This window comes from Cydia pomonella, chromosome 15 (assembly GCF_033807575.1).
Source record: "Cydia pomonella isolate Wapato2018A chromosome 15, ilCydPomo1, whole genome shotgun sequence".
Taxonomy (NCBI): Eukaryota; Metazoa; Arthropoda; class Insecta; order Lepidoptera; family Tortricidae; genus Cydia; species Cydia pomonella.
This window is the reverse complement of record NC_084717.1, coordinates 9,737,845-9,761,629: the sequence shown is the minus strand read 5'-3', so window position 1 is coordinate 9,761,629 and position 23,785 is coordinate 9,737,845. Positions and strand designations below refer to the sequence as shown.

The following is a 23,785-nucleotide window of genomic DNA, read 5'->3' as shown; positions in this document are numbered from 1 at the left end:
ACTGTATACGCAATTGCTTTACCTTAAGGCGAATGCAGTCGTGAAATGTCATTTTTGGCGGGTCTAAATGGTGCCGGTTATAGTAATTCAGTTAAAACGACGGGATAAAATATGCCATAGTTACTGGTATTGTACGCTGTTGTTTTAAGGTATTCTAAGGTGCAGAGGAGCTTTATAACCTCCAGCGACATCTTTAACCTCGTTTCACTTCGGTCCAACTGCTCGCAGCACGCATTCAATGACAGCGATTGTCATACTCGCATGATAATCATAATTAATACGTCCTATGAAAAAATAACTATGTCAAAACTATATCATATACTTAATACTGTTTCTAACATACATAAAATACAACTTACTCCTTTAAAAACAAGTCTTTTTACGGCTTTTTAAATAAAACATGCATTGATCTTAAATCACTCTAAAAATACTTCATTTTAATAAAGTGTTAATATTGGGTCAGTGTTAATACCTATGAAATTGGCGTTGTTGTTCATATATATTAGTCATGTCATAGTTTATTTATTTTAATAGTAACTTCGAAGTATTTTTTAATTTCATTAGTGCGCTACATAACAACGATTTTAACATACAATTATTTGCTTCTTTTATTGTTTTTCCTACTCCTCTACTGTTATCTGTCATTTATGCATTCATTAACACGAATATAAGAACATACATAAAAGATTTCAAGAAAAGTCTATATTGTCTATTCCTCATAAAAGCTCTTGTGCTTTTATACGCTATAACGTTACTGCGATTAATGACTACCAACCTAACAAAACCAAAACGAATACAGTTTTAAACTAAGTGCATTGCTGCCAACTTACAAAATATTCATTTGGTTGCATAGTAAAAATAATTACTTCATAAGTCAGAAACACGCATGTGACACCCGTAATATAGCAACACCCATAGACTACGAAGACCGCTTAGCGTTGCTTGTTAGTCTCCGTAGGCTACGGTGGCCAAAATTGAGAAAAAACTGTCCATAAAATTAATTTAGCAAGTAGCAAGTACCAGGGCCTCATGAGTTACGAGGAGGTGTCGCTGACCGGCCGGCCGCGGCCCGGGGCGGGCCGGGCGCGTAACAAGGTATGCTCGCGCGTCTTGGCTATATACTTTTGCTGTAATTTGTTTACCTAAATTAAGATTTATTTTTGTTGACTCGTAGGAAAAATATTGTATGCAACGTTGCATAAGTAGGTCAAAAAATTCTCGTGGCGTATTCCTTTACAATGTTCGCCTACGCCTTCGGCTCCGGCTCACATTGTAACTCACGCCACTCGCCTTTTTTGACCCTTCTTATACAACTGTTGCATAAAATACTATTATATACTCAGAATACCGCCCTGAAAACAGCTCTTTTCATGTGCTGCCGGCTCAAGTATTTTAATGACATAATTTTCTGACGGGACTGATTTTAAAAAAGAAATGTGATAGAAAATGTGCCTTAAAAATGTCTCAGATTACTGGCAAAAATTTGTTTGGTTTGAAAATGCCATCACAAAATAATCCGCAAAATTCATTGTATGAAAAATCGAATTTCGTTAAAGTTCTCCATACATAACGCCAATTTCATAGGTAATGACCTAATATATGCGCGTATGTCTGTGTAGTGACTGAATCACTGAAAGTTTAATGGTCAAGGTAATTAAGGATGCAACTCGCCTTAACTCGAAATTAAACTGCGTAGTGCATTTAAACCAGCGTGCTTAAGGGCGGGAATTTATTATTCAATTAATGGTAAATGGCGGAGTTTGGCATGGATAAATCGAATAAGGCCAATGAGTCAAATTGAATAATGTAAACAAATCTTCTGGAATCCGTTAAACACGTATTTATTTTGCCGAGCTTTCATTTTGCTTAGTGTCTTCAATTTAATTCGATAAGACGTTACGTAGTTAATCACAAAAAACTTCGTTAAGTAATAATAATTAAGCGATTCTGTAGTAATGGTAGTATAGGAATAGATGTTCAGACCTGAACCCCACTGTTGGTGAGGTGTATATAGGTCGATTGAAAATGTATCATATTCTACTCCTATACCACCACCAGACCTGCTAGCATGAGTTGCGTTCTCGCGCGCAACTCCATACATCTAGCGCGACTTCAAGTATGGTAACTTATACTAGACGCTGACACTGACATAATGTCAGTTTGACACTACTAAGGCAGTCGTGGTAAGACTACCTTTCCTTGTTAAATAGGTAAATTAAAAAACTGAGTCAATATACAGCATACAGTAATGACGAAACGAAGTATTGATTTATTTTAAAGTTAACAAGCATTTGATGTTGTATGCGTTGCTTTGTGTTTTAGGAAGTACATGCATGTGTGCGAAATTACATAAGCATTCTAGAATAAGAAACCCAAGTCATCAAGTGCAATTTATGATTTCCCTTTTCAGAACTTGATAAAATTATTCATTAATTCTCGAGGTAATCAAGTACCTCTAGCCAGATAAACTGTCTTGTCAAGCGACGATTACTCTATGCATGACACGGGTTGCTGCCGAGTATTATAATGTCCTTAGGAAGTGACACTTGTCATAGTTCACATTACAACCCAGAGAGATTAACATAGCCCCGTGCCTTAAAGGTAGCTCGGGGAATACGAAATGGCTCTACTTATAGCATTTGAAATAGTTAAGTAGTTAAAGTAATAGCTTTCGAGTAACCTACACAATAGTAATGGAGTTGGGAAACTATGCTTCAGGCAAATTATGCTAAGTCCGGGCTTGGCTGCTCGTTACACTAATTTGCTTTAAGAATTAATCACGCGGATACCATTTTTTTTAAAATCCAATTTTGTATTTAATAAATCAAAATACTTGAGTATATATTTTATTTTTGTTTTATTTATTATATAATTAGCATACAGTCAGCGTCAAATACTTCGTAGCAGTCAAAGTAGCCAAATAGTTCGGTACACCATATATTTAGTATGGTGTACCGAACTATTTGGCCACTTTGACTGCTACGAAGTATTTGACGCTGACTGTACATGCCACTCGCAGACTAGTCCAACACGTGATACATATTACATAAAAAGAAAAAACTAAACATTACTATAATAGGGAGAGTATCGATTTTTAACAAGATGTTTGAATTCGATTTTATAAGAAGAAGAATTTTACGAGCGAATAAATTTTAGCTACTCATTATTTTTAACACGAAAAGAAAGACTAAAAAACTTTATTAATTTTATTCTTTTTCTTAGACAACTTACGTGCTTAGAAATATAACACAGAAAAGAATATGACAAAAAAAAACCGGCCAAGAGCATGTCGGGCCACGCTCAGTGTAGGGTTCCGTAGTTACTTTTCCGTCACAATAAGCTAAACTGGAGCTTAAAGTATAGTAAATTGTTAACCAAGGGATGAAACGGTACCTTTCACCCCAGTTAAACAAATAGGCAAATTTGCATAATGAAAGACCTTTCCAACGATACACCACACTCTAGGGTTGAAGCGAAAAAAAAATTTCACCCTTGTTAGGGTCCTACTGGACGTAAAAATAATAATGCGGAATGTATAAAAATAGGCTGGTTTATTCCGCCTTAATTACAAAGAATCCCGGCCAAACAATTATAAAAAACTAATACGGTATTCGTCCGTTGCCGGTGGAGTATGTGAAGCCGAGTGAGTGCCGCGCGGCGCTTGCGGCTTGCCGCGATGAACGTCGCGCTCTGTCCGCCGCCCGCGCGTCTCGTCCCGTGCGTATGTCCAGTACTTAACAACCCCCACTTTACGTGTAGGGGAGGTACCCTAAAAAAATTAAATTTTTAGATTTTATTGTACGACTTTGTCGGCTTTATTGATTTATATATCCATGCCAAATTTCAGCATTCTAGCACTAACGACCACGGAGCAAAGCCTCGGACAGACAGACAGACAGACAAACAGACGGACATGGCGAAAGTATAAGGGTTCCTAGTTGACTACGGAACCCTAAAAAGGGTCCGTATGCTTTATGCATAAAGAACCAAAGATCCTTATGCACATGAAGCAAAAGGACCCTTCTCTGATAGAAAGCCATATAGGTATAGTACAAATGCTCATAAACTTACATCAAATTTCGAATTCGATGATGAAATAGAAACTAATTTAAGCAAAGATACGAAAAAAACTTACAGTAAAAATGTTCAGTCAAAAATTGTGTGTTCTAGGTAAAATTGTACTACAAACCTTTATTTATTTTCGATCAATTTTAGACACCGACAGACTTGTATCGTGTCAATTACGCAGATATTTACCTCGCACCTCAAAATAGAAGCCCTTCTTTTATGCCTTCTCTCTTTGACCCCCTTTGACGCGCATGTATTTTCCTTCGGGGAAATGGAACCTACCTATCTATTGGATTTACATAAAGGCCTGGATCGGTTCGCCGCGTGTTTGCGATGACAAGTGCGGAATGGATAGTGCGAAACACGAATCAACACTCTCGAATGGAAATCCAATTTGATATTGATATCTTGTATGGGTAAAGGTTGACATTAAGTGGTGTTTCTTTGATACAAGCGAATGAGTAGTAAGGTATTGACTGATATTTTTGAAATAATTTTTAATTTTATTTTCCGAGGTTAAAATCAAATATCTATTATGTATTTATATCTTAATAAAATACTACAATGTTTTCATTATTTGGATACCTTCATATTGTAATTTTTTTTTAAGTAACTATACCTACCTAATACCTACTAATATTTTTATAAGGACTTAATTTTGGTTTAAATAAATCTCCCTTTAGATTTCTGCCCACCGAGGGGTCCGTACTTTTTAGTATTTGTCATTATAGGGGCAACAGAAATACATCATCTGTGAAAATTTCAACTGTCTAGCTATCACGGTTCATGAGATACAGCTTGGTGACAGACGGACAGCGGAGTCTTAGTTATAGGGCCCCGTTTTACCCGTTGGGTATGGAACCCTAAAAATAATATAATCTAAATGTAGGTATCGAAACGTAGCGTAGATCGAATAAAATTTGCACATTTTTTTACGATTATGTACGAACATCATCTTTACTCCAGGAAATGCAATACTGAATTAACCAAGAAACACGATTACGATTCATTCGCTCGCGCCCCGGCCTCACGAATATTTTTTAATATCGTGTAATTTTGCGACTGACAGCAAAATTCTTTTACAAGCTTCAATATTACTTTCGTAGTCTCTATTTAAGAAGTATAATAAACGGGCGAAGGAAAGACGACATTAATTTAACGCGAGCGTCCAACAGGTAGCACTTGTACTTACCGCAATCAGCTTAGCCTTCTTAAATCGCTTTTGTCCAGCGACTATGAACCTTAGTGAATACACTTTAAAGTTACATTTTCATGTACTTGGTTGGCAGATTGTGACTCGTCTTCGAGCTCTTGGTTGATATCGTTTGGCGCAAACGAGTGTGCTTATCAGAAGCCTAGATCGCTGATAGGACGTTGAAGCAATTTAGTACCACGTCTGTAACAACTGTAACTGAGCTGTATTTTTGTAGCCACTTAAAAGCTCAAGGTACAGTTGACATCAAAAATAAGTAAAGCTTTATCAAAATGCAGTCACTAAGACAATAAAAATGGTCACATTTTTAGGGGTAAAAATTGAATTATATTATGATCCACGCGCTATTAAATATAAGCTTTTTTTACAAGCTTGTAAAAAAAGCTTGTTGTGTTGTTGTTACATAAATATGTAACAATCCAATTATTACAAGTATAAACAAAATAAAGACAAATTCACCACCTCGAGCGAGATTCGAACTCACGGCTCTGGGACACCGGCCCGGCCCGCGGCTCTGCCAGCTGGTCTTCTAGCATGACTTGCGTTCTCGCGTGCGACTCCATACATCTAGCACGACTTCAAGCATGGAGTAGCGCGCAAGAACGCAAGTCATGTAGAGAATTTACTGTATTTCCACATTTCTTTTATTGCAAGATATTCGAATTGCGTTAGGAGAAAAAAATGGTGGTACACATTATACAAGATTATGTAGTTTTTTTAGATACATGGTGTTTTTTAAAGATTTTATTAATGTATATCAACAATGTAAAAGTCAGCTATATATTATTGTTTTTCGACTAATAAAATAGACAATATATACCGTCGACGATTATCTGGTTCGTCGGTCATTTTGATCTGCATAATCATTTCATAAAAATAAAATTTTAATTGAATACCTGTTCTGCTCGTAGTTCAATTAATGAGTTATTATCAATAACCCTTCCCTGACCCACCAGCAACCTTACCTAAAGTAATATTTTTAGGTAGCGAATGCCTTATGGCATTAAGCCCGCCAATTGTCTGTGTTATTTTTGTTAAAATTTAAACGTAGATCTGCACATCGAAAAAATAGGCCTTTGCAATTAAGTACAGTACAGCTAAACATACGTAACAGTCTAAAATGAGATACATATTATTTATTCAAAAGAGAAAATAATACCGAAGCGTAAGGTCAATGGCGACAAACTAAACCAATTCGTAAACATTTAGACATATTTATCTAGATGACCTACTCATAGTGTTGTGTTCCTGCCGGTGAGTAAGGTTGCCAGGGCTCAACGAGGGGGGGCGGGATTAGGGTCGGCAGCGCGCATGTAACTCCTCTGGAGGCGTACATAGGCTACGGAGACTGCTTACCATCAGGCGGGCCGTATGCTTGTTTGCCACCGACGTAGTATAAAAAAAAAAAAAAAAGATGATACACAATGTGCCTAAAACAACGAGAACTAAAGAATCTAAACACAAGTTCAAGTTGGGGATTTTGAATATTAAAAAAAGTCGTCGCAAATCATGTTCAAAAGGGATTGTTGCCAACAAGAGCAAAGTTTCCTTATGTGATCTTCGCGGCTCGAAATTAGTTTTGCCAAGTTCGATGGGACGCTTCATCGTCGTTATGAACTTCTAGGGATGCCGCTTTATAACAAATTGGCTTTATAGCAATCTTTACTTAAAAGTTGTAAGAATTGAATTGGTTCTTTTAAATAAGTAAACGATGCTGCATTAAATGGATCTTAAGTGAAATCTACCGTTAGGATAAAAAGCGAGTACATTCCAAAAGTGTGTTTAAACCGCGTAAAATGAATAATGGGTTCTTTGTTAAGCATACTCATTTTCACTCTTCACAATTCGCATTGGTGAATTTATTATAATACAATAAATAAATGGATATTTGCCAGCAAATTAGATGCACTGATCGATAGATTGATAGATTTATATATTTAACGATGAAAATTATACTATAAATTAGTTTCATTCGTCAAAAGTATGTTATCTTCTCACCATGATCGTCAAACATTACATTATTAATACCTACATTACATTACTATTCCACATTCCAATGCCCCACATATGGGTCACGACCAACTATCTCCACAAGTCCGTGCCCCACATATGGGTCACTAAAATGCGACAAACACGCCTAAACAAACCTAATAAAGATATATTTTTGACACTTTTTTTATCGGCCTTACTTTTGAATTCTAGTCTTCAAACAGTTAGACAGCCTCAGCATTCAGAAAGATATTGTACTAATCCGAGTGCGTACCTGTTGACCAATATGTGTAGCATGGACGTATGATTGAAGTAATTTGCTTGGACTTACGAGGAAATTAAAAAAAATGTATGGAGACTGTTAACGTGTTAAATAATAAACTGCGGAGAAAATAAGGAGCGAGGTACACATTTCAATCTACACAAATTTTAAATAACTCTCAAAAGTTTTATTGTTCATATTTCGAGTGTCGAGTTTCATACCTAAGTAGGAATGTAACCCTAGCTTGTCCCTGGAGGACAGAGTAAACTTTGCAGAGCCCCCCGCCGGGCGCACGAGCACGACTCGCTGCGCTGGTTTAGCGGGCAAATAGCGGCAACAGATCATCACGTCCCTTTAAATACAGAGAATAATTTCATAGAGACATATGTCAACAAGCAGATCTAGGTTGGGTAGGGTGATAGGATGGAACAAACATGTTAGCGAGGCTCACAGGAAGGCCAGGCTTTGCTTCAAGAACTGGGTTGCATGTGGTAGACCAAGGTCAGCTCATATTTTTGCTACGATGTGCTCCAGTCGTAAAATATTTAAATAAAGACTTAGATGGTGGGTTCAAAACCACCAGGAGCAAATAAAAATGTTTTTTTTTTTTGCTGTGCATCACGGTAAAAATGACTTTTGCCGTTTTTCGAAGCTCACCAAGCAAATGGAGGCAAGGCCAGGATTCTCTGACTGTGTTGAAGGGTACTCAAATGCGAAGGATGTGGCGAACATGCTTAAGGAGCATTTTAGTGTAAAGTCGTCTCTCGGCGAGGACAGGGAACTGCCGTTGCTTGACGCTGAACCTGGAACTGACCTTCAAGTTCGTTTTAGTGCCAAAGATGTTGCTGGGGTACTAAGGGATATGAAGAGGGGAAAATCTCCCGGTCATGAATACTTAAGTGTCAAGCATTTGCAGTTTGCTTGCCCTCACTTACCTAGGTTATTAGCAATGCTCTTTAACCTCTGCTTTAGTCATTCGTATTTGCCCGACAGTATGATTAAAACTTTAGTGGTTCCGATCGTCAAAACTAAAACAAGTGACATATCTGATAAGATGAACTACAGACCTATTTCTCAGCCAACCATTGTGGCTAGGGTGCTTGACGGCCTGCTCAATTTGCAACTGTACAAATGTTTGCTAATACATGACGCTCAGTTCGGCTTCCGTGCTGATCTACTGACTGAGAGCGCAATATCTTGTCTAAAGCAGGCTGTCGAGTACTATACTGGCAGAAAAACTCCTTTCTATGTGTGCTTTTTGTATCTCTCGAAGGCTTTTATATGATTGACTTAATCGGTGAGCTCAGCAACACGCATGTCGGATGCCATGTTGAAAGGGTATGCTTTGATAATATAAGTTACGCTGATGACATGGTGTTGGTGTTGCGCAGCAGCCCATCGGTAGGTGGTCTGAAAATACTTTTGGACATCTGCGAATCGTACGCTCGTCACCACAATTTAAAAAGTGTCCGAAATAAATGAATTTTATTTTATTTATTTTTATTATTGGACAGAGTGACAATACGAATCTTATTACTGCCGCGATTAGAACGTTCAAATCGTTATTAATTTTATTAAGAAGGAAGAGTAGCGTTGCGATCGTCACGAAATAACGGTACTTTTTCTATGACATTTCCATTTCGGAAGAAAACGTTTTCAAGTAACTAGATCTTAACAAATCACTTTGATTTTGATGTCGATCGCTTCAGCATAATATATTCTATATAAACCTTGAATACGCTTTTTAATTTTTTGCAAAAAAAAAGAACCTATAAACCTAGTTTTTATTGTGTCAATAAAACACTAAAAAATCATGGAGAATGGAAAATATTTAGAAGTGGAAAAACATTTTCCCTTTATGTATGGACAAGTTACGTGGTATATTTCCCTTCTGCGTCACGGCTGCAGCAGTAATGTGGCTGCAGTTGTTACCGAAAAGTCACCTTTTTACTACAATATCAATGTCTTCTTTTGACTGTTATCACTTACATGTTTAGTAGTCATAAAACTTCTCAACCTTTGCAAGCCTTCGCAAACATCGAGGACTTTTAAACGACGTCCCGATATATATTTGTATGTTTTTTCTTCGCTTAATCTGAAAGAGACGGCTAAACAATATATTATTGGTTAGAAAAGGTTATTCATAAATATTTTATACGCTTTATCTAGTTAAGGAAAGAAGTGTCTAAAAACGCCATAAATAATGAACACTGCAGTATACGTATTTCTAACTAAAACCTGCATAAACATGCATAGGGTACGATCACAAATTAATATCTCCAACTTTCGATTCTAGTCAGTCCAATAACTCATTACAGAATTCATTACAGGGTAGTAAATTTGCTCGCCTACTACTTTCATATTCAAATTTATGCCTCCAAGGGCAGAGTTAATAACGTCGAGAAAGTACCGAACCTTGTACAGATAGATATCTTACGTCTGAATCCTCCATTCATAGACTAATCAATGAAGAACTTCTGTCTCGATAATTTGCTCCGTGTCTCTGCTTTTCTATTTTGTGCTAAAGAACAGAGTTCTCAGACATAATAGAATCTAGGTATACCTTCTCCCGTTATCAGTTACGAGTAAGTACTATTACGGTTTGTAATTAATGAGACGTCTATAGCTACAATACATTCTATTTTACAAGAAAATGTTGTCAGTTGTAACATCACATGAAATGCTGATATGTGAACTCTTTTATACCCGCGCGGGACGGTTTGGGGCTGTAACTACCTACTCTCGGCCAGGTTGTGTAGGCCCACAATTGAAACCTAAATATAGGGCGGAATTTTTAGTCCGATTTAGTAATCTGTCTCGTAATCCTTTACAACTTTGTCATTCAGAAAAAAAATGCATAATTTTAGAATTTAAAAAGCAACAAAAAGGTACTCTTCGTTTATCGGAGTATTACTTCGATTAGAGGTCTGTACGTGCCGAAATTGATTTACGGCTGTTTTAAACTAAGCCCTATTCTATTAGATTAGATTATTGGGGTTAATGCGCCTCACATTATAATCCTTAATCGGCTAAACGAACAGGGGAAAGAGCTATACTGATCCGTCTATAATATTTGTTGCGGTAAATGTAGGTTCGGACGAGAATTATTTGTTATTTAATATTAAATCTATTTATACTGAATTACAGAGGTACTGTATCCTTCAGACTATAGGATACGGATTAATGACTTGGTACCGATAGTAATCCCTTGGCCATGTTTATTCTTTAGTTACTTCATATTTTTTAAATATTTAATTTAATAAAAGAACAATGACGTATGTAGTAACGCAACGTAAAGTAAGACGGGCGTAGATGTCCGTCAAAGGAACTAATTTTCATTTCAACCAACATTGAAGTTAAAAGTTCGAAATTATTAGTAAATTATCAAAAAAAAAAAAACACTTATGCTTATAGTTGTTGGCAGCCGATCATGAAATTCCTAGGCATATCGTGAAACATGAAAATCATTGTCTCGTTCTATTTCTGGACAGTTTACCCTTCGGGCATCTGAAGCAAAGCAACCTAACGAACCTATCTTACCTACCTATGTATTGGTTTAATGTGACTACCGTCAAAACATTACATAGAAACTTTCCGATCGGCCGCCGACATATGCAATAATTGTAAGGTACATAATTATACGCACTTGACACCTTTTTTTCGTAAGATAGGTTCATCAATCATGCAATAATCGATGGCGCCGACTTCAGAGCAATTCATAACGATGGATTCTGCTGATTTTGAGCTGTCATTGCATTCTGTTATCGTATCTACTTGAATATTTTGATTTATACCCTCGCCTATTATCAGAATTAAAAAGAAACTTAAGTCATTTGGGTGACAAGACGCGTGTGGCACTGGCAGCTATCTTAATAACCTGCAAAAATTTGTAGTATATTCCTAAACTGTAATCTGTGTTGTATACAGGGTATTTTTTAATGACCTATAATATTTTACGGTGTGAATATATAAGGGTCATATTGAACAGCTAATACTATGGATCATGGGTCCAATCCCGATATCACGGAAAAAAATTGGCTGTTTCATAAGTAAATTTTTTTGATATTTCCTACGGGAGAGTCAAATTTAATTTTCGCGATTTCGGTGTTGGTCCCATAGTATAAGTTGCTCAGTATGACCTATATATTCACATCTTAAAATATTGCAGGCCATTAAAAAACAACCTGTATAAAATTATATTTTCAAATGTTATCATGCTAAATATGGATTGCATGCACGTTAGCTTTATCAGATGTGTTAAGAAATAGCGTCACCTACCCGACACGTTTCTGGGAGACCCCTAAAATCTTTAATATTCGACTAAACAGTAAGTAGGTTCGGTTTGAATGGTAAATAGGGACTGGCAAATCGCCTACAGGCTCTGATAACAAGCACAAAGCCCCAAATCGATTATATGGACACAAACAGAATGATATATAGGTACTTACCTATTCCGATTCCCAGAGGTGTTTGATTTCCTGTGATATTGCCGTTTAATAGCGTATTGGTCTAAAGGCTCTCGCAAGTCACTCTTATATGGGTTCTATAATTAAATCAGTGTTTAGGTAATTGGGCAGATCATCGGACCCCGTCCGTAATTTCATGAGCATGCGACGTACGGTACTGTCGGTCACATCTGCTCCCCTGATAATGAAGTATCCCTGAGCGTTATTTATTTATTTGCGTGCGTTAATGGTTGGTGGAAATATATTTTACAGAATGTCCTTTATCGTATTAAAACTAAATCGAAAAGCAGCTAGTAAATAAAAGATCATTCTAAGTTCGCTTCGTCGCTCAGCGATCTTTTTAATAAGTTAAATCTTATCTTAAATGTGCGAGTATCTAAGAAAAGATGAAAAGCATTTGCATTGTTTTCCAAAGTAAAATGAGTCTTCTGTTATAAGTATTTATAACGTTCTTGAGTAATACAGTTGATCATCGGTTCTTGAGAAATATGGAGCAAAAATGAATTCCGCATATTTTAAAAATAGATAGGGTAACCAATGGTATATGCAATACAAACTTGTACATCTTATTTGCGAGACAGGCTTTTTCAATTTTGCATGTAATGAACATAAAATACCGAAAAAACTACCCTTAATAATCCTTTTTCATTTCTTCTCTTTTTTTCTTTTTTCTTGTTAATTGAAACTATCCTTCTCTAAATTAATACCGAAAAAGGAAAATTCATCTTGCAGTTTGCAAAAGTTTGCCTTTTAATTGTCTAAATATTTTTTGTACTTCTTCCATTTTATTGCCAGATCTATTATATGGAATCTTTACCTTCAAGTTGATCCAGCTAACTCATGTGAAGTTAATTAAATAAGTACCTAATACCTGGCATTAAACTTTGTTTAATTAAAATTACAAATGCGGGTAAAAAATCTTTATAACGAATTTTAGTTGAAAGATGATGTGCAGATTACATATTCTGTCACTCCATTTAACACTGTAGTCTAGAGTTATTAGTGAGAAATATAAATACGAATAATTTATTGAAAAAGTATTGTACAGTGGTGGATCTTAAAAATTAAGGATTAGGAAAAGTTTACAAATGGAAATGGAAACACAGGAGGAATTCCTGTGTTTCAGGCAGAAAAGGATAATATTAATAAATGAATAATTATTAACTTAATTATAAATAGTACACAATAAAAATCTTATCACCTTACAAAATCATTCTACGACTGTTAGTACGTTTTCTGTATCATCGTATATCATATTTTGAAGGGCGCATCGTAGAGTATTCTTACAACCAGCATAGCTAAGTGGGTATAAGTCTAGTTTTGCATTTAACTTGTTGTACAAATATGGGCCCAAAAAGACAAAAAATCTAGATTAAAATACGTGCTTTCTTTGTACGGTTTGAATACATATACTCGTAATATCTTTGCGTTTTTGTTACTATATTCAGTGTTGAAAGGAATTTTGGTGTGCTGCTTTAGTGTTGTGCTTAATATTAATGAGAAAGTAAGAAAACCGACTTTAGTACATCCCTAATTAAATCAGAATTGTAAAAAATATATTTAATAACAATCTGTCTCCGCCCTAAAGTGCGTTATGCGCCGTGATTCTTTCTCCGCGACTCCGCGAATATAAGAATTCGGCACGTTCACAGCTTTCGCCGTAATGTATCTTTTTACATAATTTTTCTGAAATTGGATTCACGGTGGCTCTGAGCTCTTCACAATTTGCGTGTTTGTTTTAACGCTCCGCTTTGAAAGAACCGGAACTTGGAGGATTAACTTAATAAAATAATATCTGTAATCTCCGGCCGAGTTGCAAAAATTTCACGAAGAAAATGAGTCGGTTTCAATCAACCAGAGGGCTGCCAAAGTTGGCGATCGACGTAGCGGATAAAATTCTAAAGAGTTGGAAGCAATTGAAAGGACTATTGTTTACCGGTCTTTTTCTTAATTTTTGGGTAGAAGTTTGTTTTTTGTTCGTTAGGCTTCTTGAAAGAACTTTTAAAGTATTTTTTCTCGGATGCTTTTTATTTTTAGAAATCGTGGTGGGTGTACCCATCATAATCAAAAACATTTTTCAACGTTCTCCAATCAAATAAGGTGGAACGATGTATACAATATTGAAGGCAGTGATTGAACACTTGAGCTGATATATGTATTTGCAACAGAATATTGGTACTTTTCTTTCACTTTATGAGTAGCGAACGAACTTGACGGTACTCGCAAACTATCGAGTACAGTAAGGGGAGCGATGGAAGCATAGTTTCAAGTGTATATCATATACTCACAGATCATTTTCTCACTAGACGGAACATAAAAGATGATTGCATGAGCGCTAGTCGTGACCCGCATATTGGCGCTCGCTGATTTCAGTTTCGTCCATGTTAACGAACCGTGCTCAGAAGTTCAACAAAAATTAAGTTCTGTGCAAATATAATAGGGTGATTTTACTGTCTTTGTAAACGCTGTATAAAGCAGAGTCTATGGATCTATCTATTTTGCAAGAAATCTATAAAATCAGTAGCAATACGTATTCGAGGTATAAACTCGCCGTGTGTATCCAAACTTTCGGCACCCTTAACAGTTTGCTATTTTGATTCTGAGGGCTGTAGGCATATAGTTCATTTCGCTCTTACCAGAAGTCTGAGGAAGCTAGATGGGAGCTCCGTCCCCTGTTTCCCGTTTCTGCTTCCGATGCTACTTCCTGGGTATGGTATGTATGTGTGCTTCATATGTCACACGTTATGTGACTGCTGTGTGTAAGTGATAGTGATATTATGTGCCAGTTTGTATCATGATTTGATTCATATCGCCGGGAGCCACTTAAGGAGGTTCAGTGAAAGAAGCCTTCAATTAGAAACGTTTCTTTTGTTATACAGCGTGTATTTTTGATACCACCACATAAGCAAAGGCCAGTTTCTTTAGGCCAGAATGAACACACTTTCATAGGTTTTATCAAAAATGGACGTCTGTTTATGTTTCCATAGTTAATAATTCAGCAAGCAATGTATCACTACTTTGTTTTAACTCAAAACGTTGAATTTAATGACGCGACGTCACTCAACTGTCCCAAGTGTACCAAGTGTGTAGTGACCATGATGTACGAAATACATTGCCGCTTGAATTTTTTTCAAAAACTCATGCTCTGCTAGTTAACACTAAATTTAAAAAATCTTTCAGAATTGTTTTGCAGCACTAAAACCAGACGTAGGTTTTTTCGTAGTTGTCGTACGTAGTTTAAGTTTGTGGTTATATCAAAAATACAAACTGTATTGTTATCAAAAAATCATGTATTTCATAGCAACAACATAATTTGAAGGATGCGAATGTCGATATTGTATCCCTTATATTTAAACGGTAAATACTTTCTGTCACTTTTTTAATGTCACGTTCCCTACATTTGAATTTTTGATGTTTTTCGGATTTATGTGAAACTCGTAAAAACATATCTCAATTTCTGAGTTATAACAAGTATTTAAATTCAACCCATGGTCCGTGCTACAAATCCCCTTGCATTTATTAACCACCCTTTTACTCTAAGCGTTCTAATGACATTTGCAATTCCATTACAACCATTTCACTCGCTCAATATTTACTCTGTTATATTCGAAATTGACTTGCCTGATATTAAATGACAGTAATTAACTCTCCTGGGTATTGGTAATTAGGTAATATTTGCGGAACGACTGGCGAAGCAAATATGCCCTTATTATTGCTTTCAGTGCTTAGCGTATTTGTTTGCTGTATGAGTTGCCCGAATCGAGCTGCTTCATTCATTCATACGACATCGAACGATACCTAAATGAAAATTTTTCTAAACCAGAACTTATTGTTATCATATCTCATTCTTCGAATCGGGCCGATTGTTTCGTCCATCTTGATTTTCATTATATTTTAACTTACTTCAATTTAATAGAAGAAGGAGGTTATGTATTCGGTTGTGGCAATTTTTTTATGTACGTTCACCGATTACTCCCGACGGCCGTGGTCCGATTTGAGTGATTCTTTTTTTTGTTAAAAAGGAGTTACTTCCAAGTTGGTCCCATTTTACTTTGGTTTTGATCTGATTATTGGATCCATGAGGAATTGAGGGTATGGTGATTTGGGTGTTTCCGTAAGCAAATCGAGCATTTTCTCTCAAAAACCATCAATTTTAACTGTGGAATGAGCTGCCTATTCCGCTCAGACAAGCACAATCGATTGCGTCGCTCAAGGTAAGGTTGAAGAAGCTGTATGGTTATCTGACTGCTAAATAATTTTCATTTCCTAGTATATAATTACTAATTATTTTCCACTTTTTTCATTTTTTTTTTTAAGTTTAATTTCCCTATTACTTTTTTGTGTAATATATGTATGTTTATCCTATAAATTTTGTATGTATTTGCATCCTCTACTTTCTGGTACCTTGTTGTACATGTTGCTGCATTTGTCACTCTCTTCTCACTCTCTCCTCTCATCTACTCAAGGTTAATTTTCCAAGAGATCCCTTGAAGGGGTAAGTTCGCCTTTGTACTTAGCTTTTCCTAATTGTAAGTTCCTTTTATTATGTGTTTTTGTACAATAAAGAGTTTACTACTACTACTACTACTATTTGATGAAGTAGATCGGATGATGATTTTTTTAATGATAATGATGATGATTTTCCTTATGTAGTATGTTTACCGATTACTCCGACACCCGTGGTCCGATTTCAGTACTTAATTCTTTTTTTGTTTGAAAGGAGTTATCTCCAAGGTGGTCCAATATATTTTTGATTCTGATCTGATGATGGAATCCACGAGGAATTGAGGGAACTCCTCAATTTTTAGAGGCACATGTATGGTGACTCGACTGTATTCTTAAGCAACTTAAACATTTCTTCCCGAAAAGTATCAATTTGATGTAGTGCAACTGTAGCCTTATCACAAGTTTGACTCTACATATTAGCTGACGTGTTCGTAACTTACTTTTTATACATCTCGCTCGCACTAATAGGATGCCAGTGCGATGTAATGCGAATATGTCAGTGTCAAGCTCGTGGTAAGGCTACTTTACTGATTATGAAGACCACGTGCGATATGTGGAACTTACCTCTTATAATTAGGTGTACAATACAATACAATTTTGTGAGGTAGGCGGTGGTGGTGAAGGTAGACGGGGGTCTTAGGTTGGGGGATGAGGGGTTGGGGCTTGAGTGAGGGTTTGAGAGGTTAGGAGGTTGAGGGGGCGGTGAATTGATGGGTCGGGGACTAAGGGGTTGGGAGTTGAGGAATCGGGGGTAGGAGATGGATATACGTGCTCGAGGGTTGGAAGTTGAGGAATTGGGGGTTATGATTAGGAGTTAAATGGTCTGGGGTTGAGCGGTCGGGGAATGGCGGTTGAAGGTTTGGTGGTTGAGGGTCAATGGTTTCAGTGATTAGGGGTTGTGATGTGCGGTGAGGTTGAGTGATCAGAGGGTTGAGAGATTGGGGTTAGTGGTTGGGCGGAGGATAGATTTTGAGTAGTAGCAGGAATAATTTCCCAGACGGACGGACGGACTGAAGTATTAAAACCATGCCTAATACACTAATAAATATACACTGTAATATAATGCAATATATATATATATATATATATATATATATATATATATATATTTATACTTACACATATACAATATGGCAACTTAGGATAGAGATAGACATTTAGCTAATCTTAATTCTACTGGCAAAGCATTCCACGACCGAAGAGCCCGACCGACTTAAAAAAGGATAAAAACAAATTATCCTTCTTTAAGTATATGCGCTCCCAACTGATATGTTTGAAGTCGGTTTAATAACTTAAAAAAGATAATATTTTATTTTATCCTTTTTGAAGTCGGTTTAATTTTTTTGTAAAAAGTTTTTTTTTCTATACTCTGCTTTTTATGATGTATGAAATATTTGCATTAAGCTTACTATTCATACTGTTTGGTATAAGGCAGACACATTGAATGCCCTGATTTGTATATTCAGTAGATAAACGAAATTTATATTTTAATGAAGATTAAATTTGCTCATTAATTAAAAAAGATGTAATTAAGGAGACAATAACCAGAAAATATTGCCTTGTTTAAAGGGATTTACAGCTCATTTGGGATTTAATTTCTTTGCTTAGTTGAAGGCAATCTGTGTAAAGTCTGGAAAATTTGTTTACATTCCAAGTTTACAAACTTTTTGGTTCTTAATTATTTTCACGTTTTTAAATACATATATTTATATTATAAGTCCTTTTTTTGCAAGTAATAATACTTGCATGCCATGTAACTAATCGGTACTGAGTAAATAATAATAATGTCCTATAATATTTATTTATATTTATTTATTTAAATATTTTTATTAAAAAGTAATTTTAGGGAATAGTGTTGTGTTTTAAGGTAGGTGTACTTTTTATTATTATTAGAGTAAAATTAACACTTCCAACTACAAGAGTGCTATAAAATACTCGTACGCAAAGTTATTTCTCATAGTTCGAAACAACCTCACGTGGCAATACATTTTACTACAATAGCAATCATATTATAATAAAACAATACGTCATGTGCAATTTTCGGTAATCAGTTAACGTATGCCCCATATTGCTTAATAGCTCCAGGCATGATTGGTTGATGAGAGATTATTCATGTAGTATGCATGAGCGTTAATACGACATGCATATGTAAAGTCTGCAAAGCTGTTCCGAAGAGATTGACTAACAGGCCTATTCGAACGTACACTGATATGGAATGACATTAACTGATGTCATTCAGTTATCGTGCATTTCGCTCGTACTTGTTCGTAGATGTATTGGTGCGGGCAAGACGCATGATAACTAAATAACATGATTCAAATATCACTCTGATGTCAGTGTACCTTCGAATTGGCACGTAAGCCTCGGACATTTCTCTTGTACGGTCACGTCTGAAAATATCGATACGAAAAAAGTGCCAAAAATATGTTTACACGACTTTATTGCCCATATATTAAGGTATACATATTTTTGGCACATTTTTTGTAAGTACCGATATTTTTAGACGTGACTGTAGAAGGGACATGAGCGATGTACTAACGCGTAAAGTAACTATACCTATAAAAAACATTAAGTTATTAAAGAATAACATTTTCCTATCAAAAAGAGTCACAAGTAGGGTAAAATGCTTACTAATCATTAGCACTGTACAGCACTGATGTACAGTAGATACTTACTTTTGTAAGAAATAATCAAATACGGTTATTACAAATTCTCAATACAACTTTTTTTGTTTCACACCTCAACAAAAGAAAACAGTACAGTCATACAAATCCAGTGTAAAGAGGTAAACACATGTAGTCAATATGTTTTCAGACTGGTACTGAAATTCCGATAAAAATCAACCCTTATTTATTACATACAGCTGAGTTAAGACTTATCTATTTTTGAAGCTAATCACTTAAGTTTTTAACAGTGTAATCTGACTTTCTGTTAATGTATGTATTTGTTAGCCACCAGCACATCATGAGTAGGCAATATAGATTTCCTACTCATTGCTATCGGAGTTTAAGACAAACTTCGATAGCGTTAACTTCTCAGTCGAGCTGAAAGCATACGTGCCACGACAAAGACTTGCTTGCTGCCTTTTAACTTCCTATCAGGAGAAGGTTCCAGTGCCGCATGTGGAAATCTTCTTTTATTGTTTTCTCAAGAAAGTTTTCAAAATAGTTTACCATTTGAGACAATAAGTGTTGTCTTAGTAAATAAGACTTTTTTTTAATCCACCGACCTGTTAAGCTAACCCTCAGAAATGTCACTTAGTAAAATGATTACTAGGATATTAGCACCTTCGCGGTAATGTTTATCCCTACACAGTGTGAAACAATGCTCCATAACTTTCCATGGCGGAGTGAAGTCTAATGTCAGTGTTACGGCGTGTGGGAAACCGTGTTACGACATTCTAAACGTTTATTCCTATTTAATGGTGCTCATGCTTAGCCTTGCGTTAAGCACACCGTAATAGCCATTGTTAATTTATGTCTGAGACCTTAAATAACTTATGCGAATTGGCGAAGGCTTCCAGATTGTAAGGTCAGTTTTCGTCAGGTTAGATTTCCAGAAAATGTAAGGATAAGTTGACTTAGTGAAAATGTTAGCTTGTGTGTGTCAGCCAACAGAAACGGCTTTATCATTCAGAGGAGGACCACCGGTCACCATGGGCCCGTTGGGCTCCAACAAGCCCCGCCACAACGTCGCAGACTCGATGAAAACTATCCAAATACTTGCGAAATCCGCTCGCCGCTTAAGTGACGAAACCAAAGAAAGTTCTCCGTCGCAAACATCCTCGCCCTCCTATATTAATTCCTCCGGAAGCCTTTTGAATCTGCGAAAGATTGAACGGAAAGCTAAATCAACGAAGATTCTTGTCAATCCAGTCTGTTCCGACATCGGCACCAGCGACGATAGCAATCGATCTAAAAAGGCTTCGAAATGGAACGGTAAGAAAAAGCGGCTCAAGTCGGAAAATGAAAAATGTCACCAGAAAGATGAAACTAAGAGTGATAAAAATGGTGCGATTAGTCGAGATGCTTCAGCTAAGGAAAGTAAGAAATCAATATCGTGTTTCAAAATGAAATGTTCAGAGGATAAATCGCGCTCGGACGATGACCGGCGCTCCGGGGAGAACTGTTCGAACGAGAACTCCAGTAATTTGATGAGTACTGAGAAGCCCGATCTTATTAACCACGCGAGGATAAATAGTAAAGAGATTTTGGTGGAGAAAAGCTTGTTCGTCGATAGTGCAAAAAATGACCAAACGGTTACAGGCAAGACTGATAGTGTTATAGCGGTTAAGGATCATGTGGTAAGAACATATGTATTTCTAACGCAACTAGAGCAATTTTAATGTATGTCAAGAAAATTTAATTTCTCTATAAAACGTTTAGTTATTCGTCACAATGTATGTAATCAATCGTATGTTATTTCTCGTATAAAAAATCACAACAAAATATTGTTTTGCATGATTGCGTATATACAAGAAAATTGCTTTTATTTAATAAATAGAGACATATGTTCAGGCATTAGATCAAATAATCCTTGTAATAAAATTACCTAAAATGTTATATTTTAAGATTCTGCAGATACAAAATCCATGTCTAATTAAATCTTTCTTATTTTCAGGTAAGAGTTCTTCGCTTTTGAGCGTCACTGCGTTCTTATATCACCAAGGTAACATTAGGTTAAGGTCTCACTTTAATTAACTTATGGGTCTGCGGTTGCTCCCGTCTCGCGACAAAGGCTATAGAGACTTTTGCTATCAATTTAATCCCTGTAACATTCAAAGGAAAAGGAAAAATAAATATGAATTAAGGAACCAATTTAAAAAGAAAACTCTTTTAGAAATTTAACTCTCTTTTTAGTCTCTCAAAACTTTGGCGACTTACTTTTTCCGACGTTTTAAATTCATGGACAGTGCCCGCTTGTTCCAATTGAATAGTCTTCATTTTATACTCCAAGGAACCCAAATCATCGGCTACTATACCAAGCGGTTGGAGCCGAAAAAGGGTAGGTAATTTGTCACACCAACGTAACTAATTTCTTAAAAGCCATTCATTATAGAAATGGTTTTATACAAAGTGAAATATTGATGGCCTAAGTAGATGTATCTTTTTTAGTGTGCATGTTTTTACGGTGCAATATATCCCGAAACAGGCGAAGCGTCAAACTACTGCATAATTACCTAATTGTCAAGTCGCGTTATACCGAATAATTTGTATACAAACCTCGTGAAAAGTGTTTCGACTTCGTTATTATGTTGGGAAAATACACGAGAGAACAAAGTCATGTGAGCAAACGAAGTTACTTTGCGGCGCGCCGCGCCCCGCATAAAACAAGTTCACATCGTATAACGGTCACTAAAACCATTTACACCTCCGTAAAACGTTAGGTCCCGCTGTTGGCGGCTCACATTTTGTTCATAGAAAACAAATTTATAATAAAATCCTTTTCGAACGTTCGACATTGTCTCGCGAAGGTGAGCCGTCGCGGCAACAATACGAGCTTCTCCTATACCGGTGATTCATTGTTTATGTTTACGTTTAACTTCGCTTTATGGCGCGTAAACAAAACTCGTATTTCGTGGTGCCCATTGAAACTTGCTTCAATGTCTCGCTCTGAGACGTGCCCGGGTGCTGTAAAGAATTCTCTAAATGTTTATTTTTATATAAAGCTACGCCTATAAAGCAAAAGGTCTCCGACTAAAACGCGCAGTCACCTGTCTTTTGAAAAATGCCTTTGAAAAGAAAGCAGGCCGAGTGAGAAGTGGAAACGTTCAGGGTATGTTTATAGGTCGTGGCCTCGACTATTTATTTACAGGCATCCAGCGGGCGTTCCGTCGGGGCTACTTTTCGTTAACTTGAAATGAGAGCTGTTGGTACGAGTATAAGACGCATGACACTTTGATTTAGTTTCTGTCGTCGAATGATTCGCAAATAAAATAGCCTGGAAATTTGTCTCTACTTTATAAACTGTTTAAATGACATGAAGGATTTCGGCCGTAGTGAATTTGTGTTTGCATTTAATTTTACACGGACCGAGTGATATTAACTTGGGCGGTGGGATAACCGTCCGCACTTGAAGCCCGCTTCCGAAGCGCTCTAGGCGGCTCCTTCATAAATAATTATGCATTTTATCGCGTCCTAGTAGATAAACCAAATTAATTGATGCCGGTTTGGCTAATTGGGTGGGGACCCTGCCTATGAAGTCGATGGTCCTGGGTTCGAATCCCGGTAAGGGGATTTATTTGTGTGATGAGCACAAATATTTGTTCCTGAGTCATGGGTGGGTATAATATAATATCGTTGTCTGAGTACCCACAACACAAGCCTTCTTGAGCTTACTGTGGGACGTGGTCAAACTGTGTAAGGTCCTATATTTATTTATATATTACAGTTAAGCTGTAAAAGTTTTTCACTATTTACGTCTGGTGTCAACATAGGAATTGCTAATTGTTACGCTGAGAATATATATTTAAATATTTACAAGTTTTCATTAGAAATGATTACAATTTAATAAGATAGGTAGTGTCATTCAAAGTTAGTGATACGTGTTAAGAAGTCACAAATCTGTAAGTGAAGTGTCAAAAGTTGTTTGTATCCTATTAAAAGTTTCGATTAGTTTGGCCAAAATGACGTTTCTTTTTCTTTCTTTCAGGAGTTAAATATACCTAACTTCTTAGCGTGAAGGCTGCCAGGTTTCGTTTATGAAAGGTCTCATTTGCCGTTATGCTTCTTTTAGCGGAGCTTTTTGCGGTGCCGTTCTGATTTTTAGACTAAATGGCTTTGGGCTTATTTGGAAGCAGTTAGTGTTTTGTGCAGTTGCTTATTTCGTATTACTACTGTTACCGGTTAGTTAAAAAAAGGCTAGGATTAATTATAGGGTTTGTAATAAAAATATCAACTCCGTTCATTATACATTCTATCTATAATACTTTTTATTTCCCATCTCACGAAAAATTAATATAGAATATTAAATATTAACTACAAAAGAAGTCAATATCAACTAGATTTGAAGGAAAGCTTTCTAATCCTGGAGATAAAATTCCTTACGCGCTATTGGCTGTGGTCAATGCCTTGTTATATGAAGTTCGGTCAGAACGATTGGTCGAGAAACGAAATCTGCACACACTATATGTGAATTAATTATGTACAACATAAAAAAGAAAGTACCTGCCACAGTAAAGATTCGTAACAAAAGTACACGTGAACCAGTTGTACATCGGACTATAATTATAATAATAATAATTGCTGCCTCGGAAACAATACAGCACATTACAGGAGCATG

General features: G+C 36.3%; 1 protein-coding gene across 14 annotated transcripts in view; it reads left to right on the top strand.

Moving 5' to 3' along the window:
• The window catches only part of LOC133525741 (apoptosis-stimulating of p53 protein 1), a 197,785-nt gene that overhangs the window by 73,407 nt on the left and 100,593 nt on the right, over positions 1 to 23,785 (top strand). For 9 of the 14 annotated variants that reach the window (XM_061862110.1, XM_061862109.1, XM_061862100.1 and 6 more), the window contains exon 2: positions 20,051 to 20,807. The exons of 2 other annotated variants lie outside the window; for them this stretch is intronic. In XM_061862110.1, the coding sequence (XP_061718094.1) occupies positions 20,094 to 20,807 (714 nt within the window). In that variant the 5' untranslated portion in view covers positions 20,051 to 20,093. The remainder of the gene's footprint in view (positions 1 to 20,050; positions 20,808 to 23,785) is intronic. 3 more of the 14 variants (XM_061862102.1, XM_061862101.1, XM_061862105.1) reach the window with 1 other exon arrangement.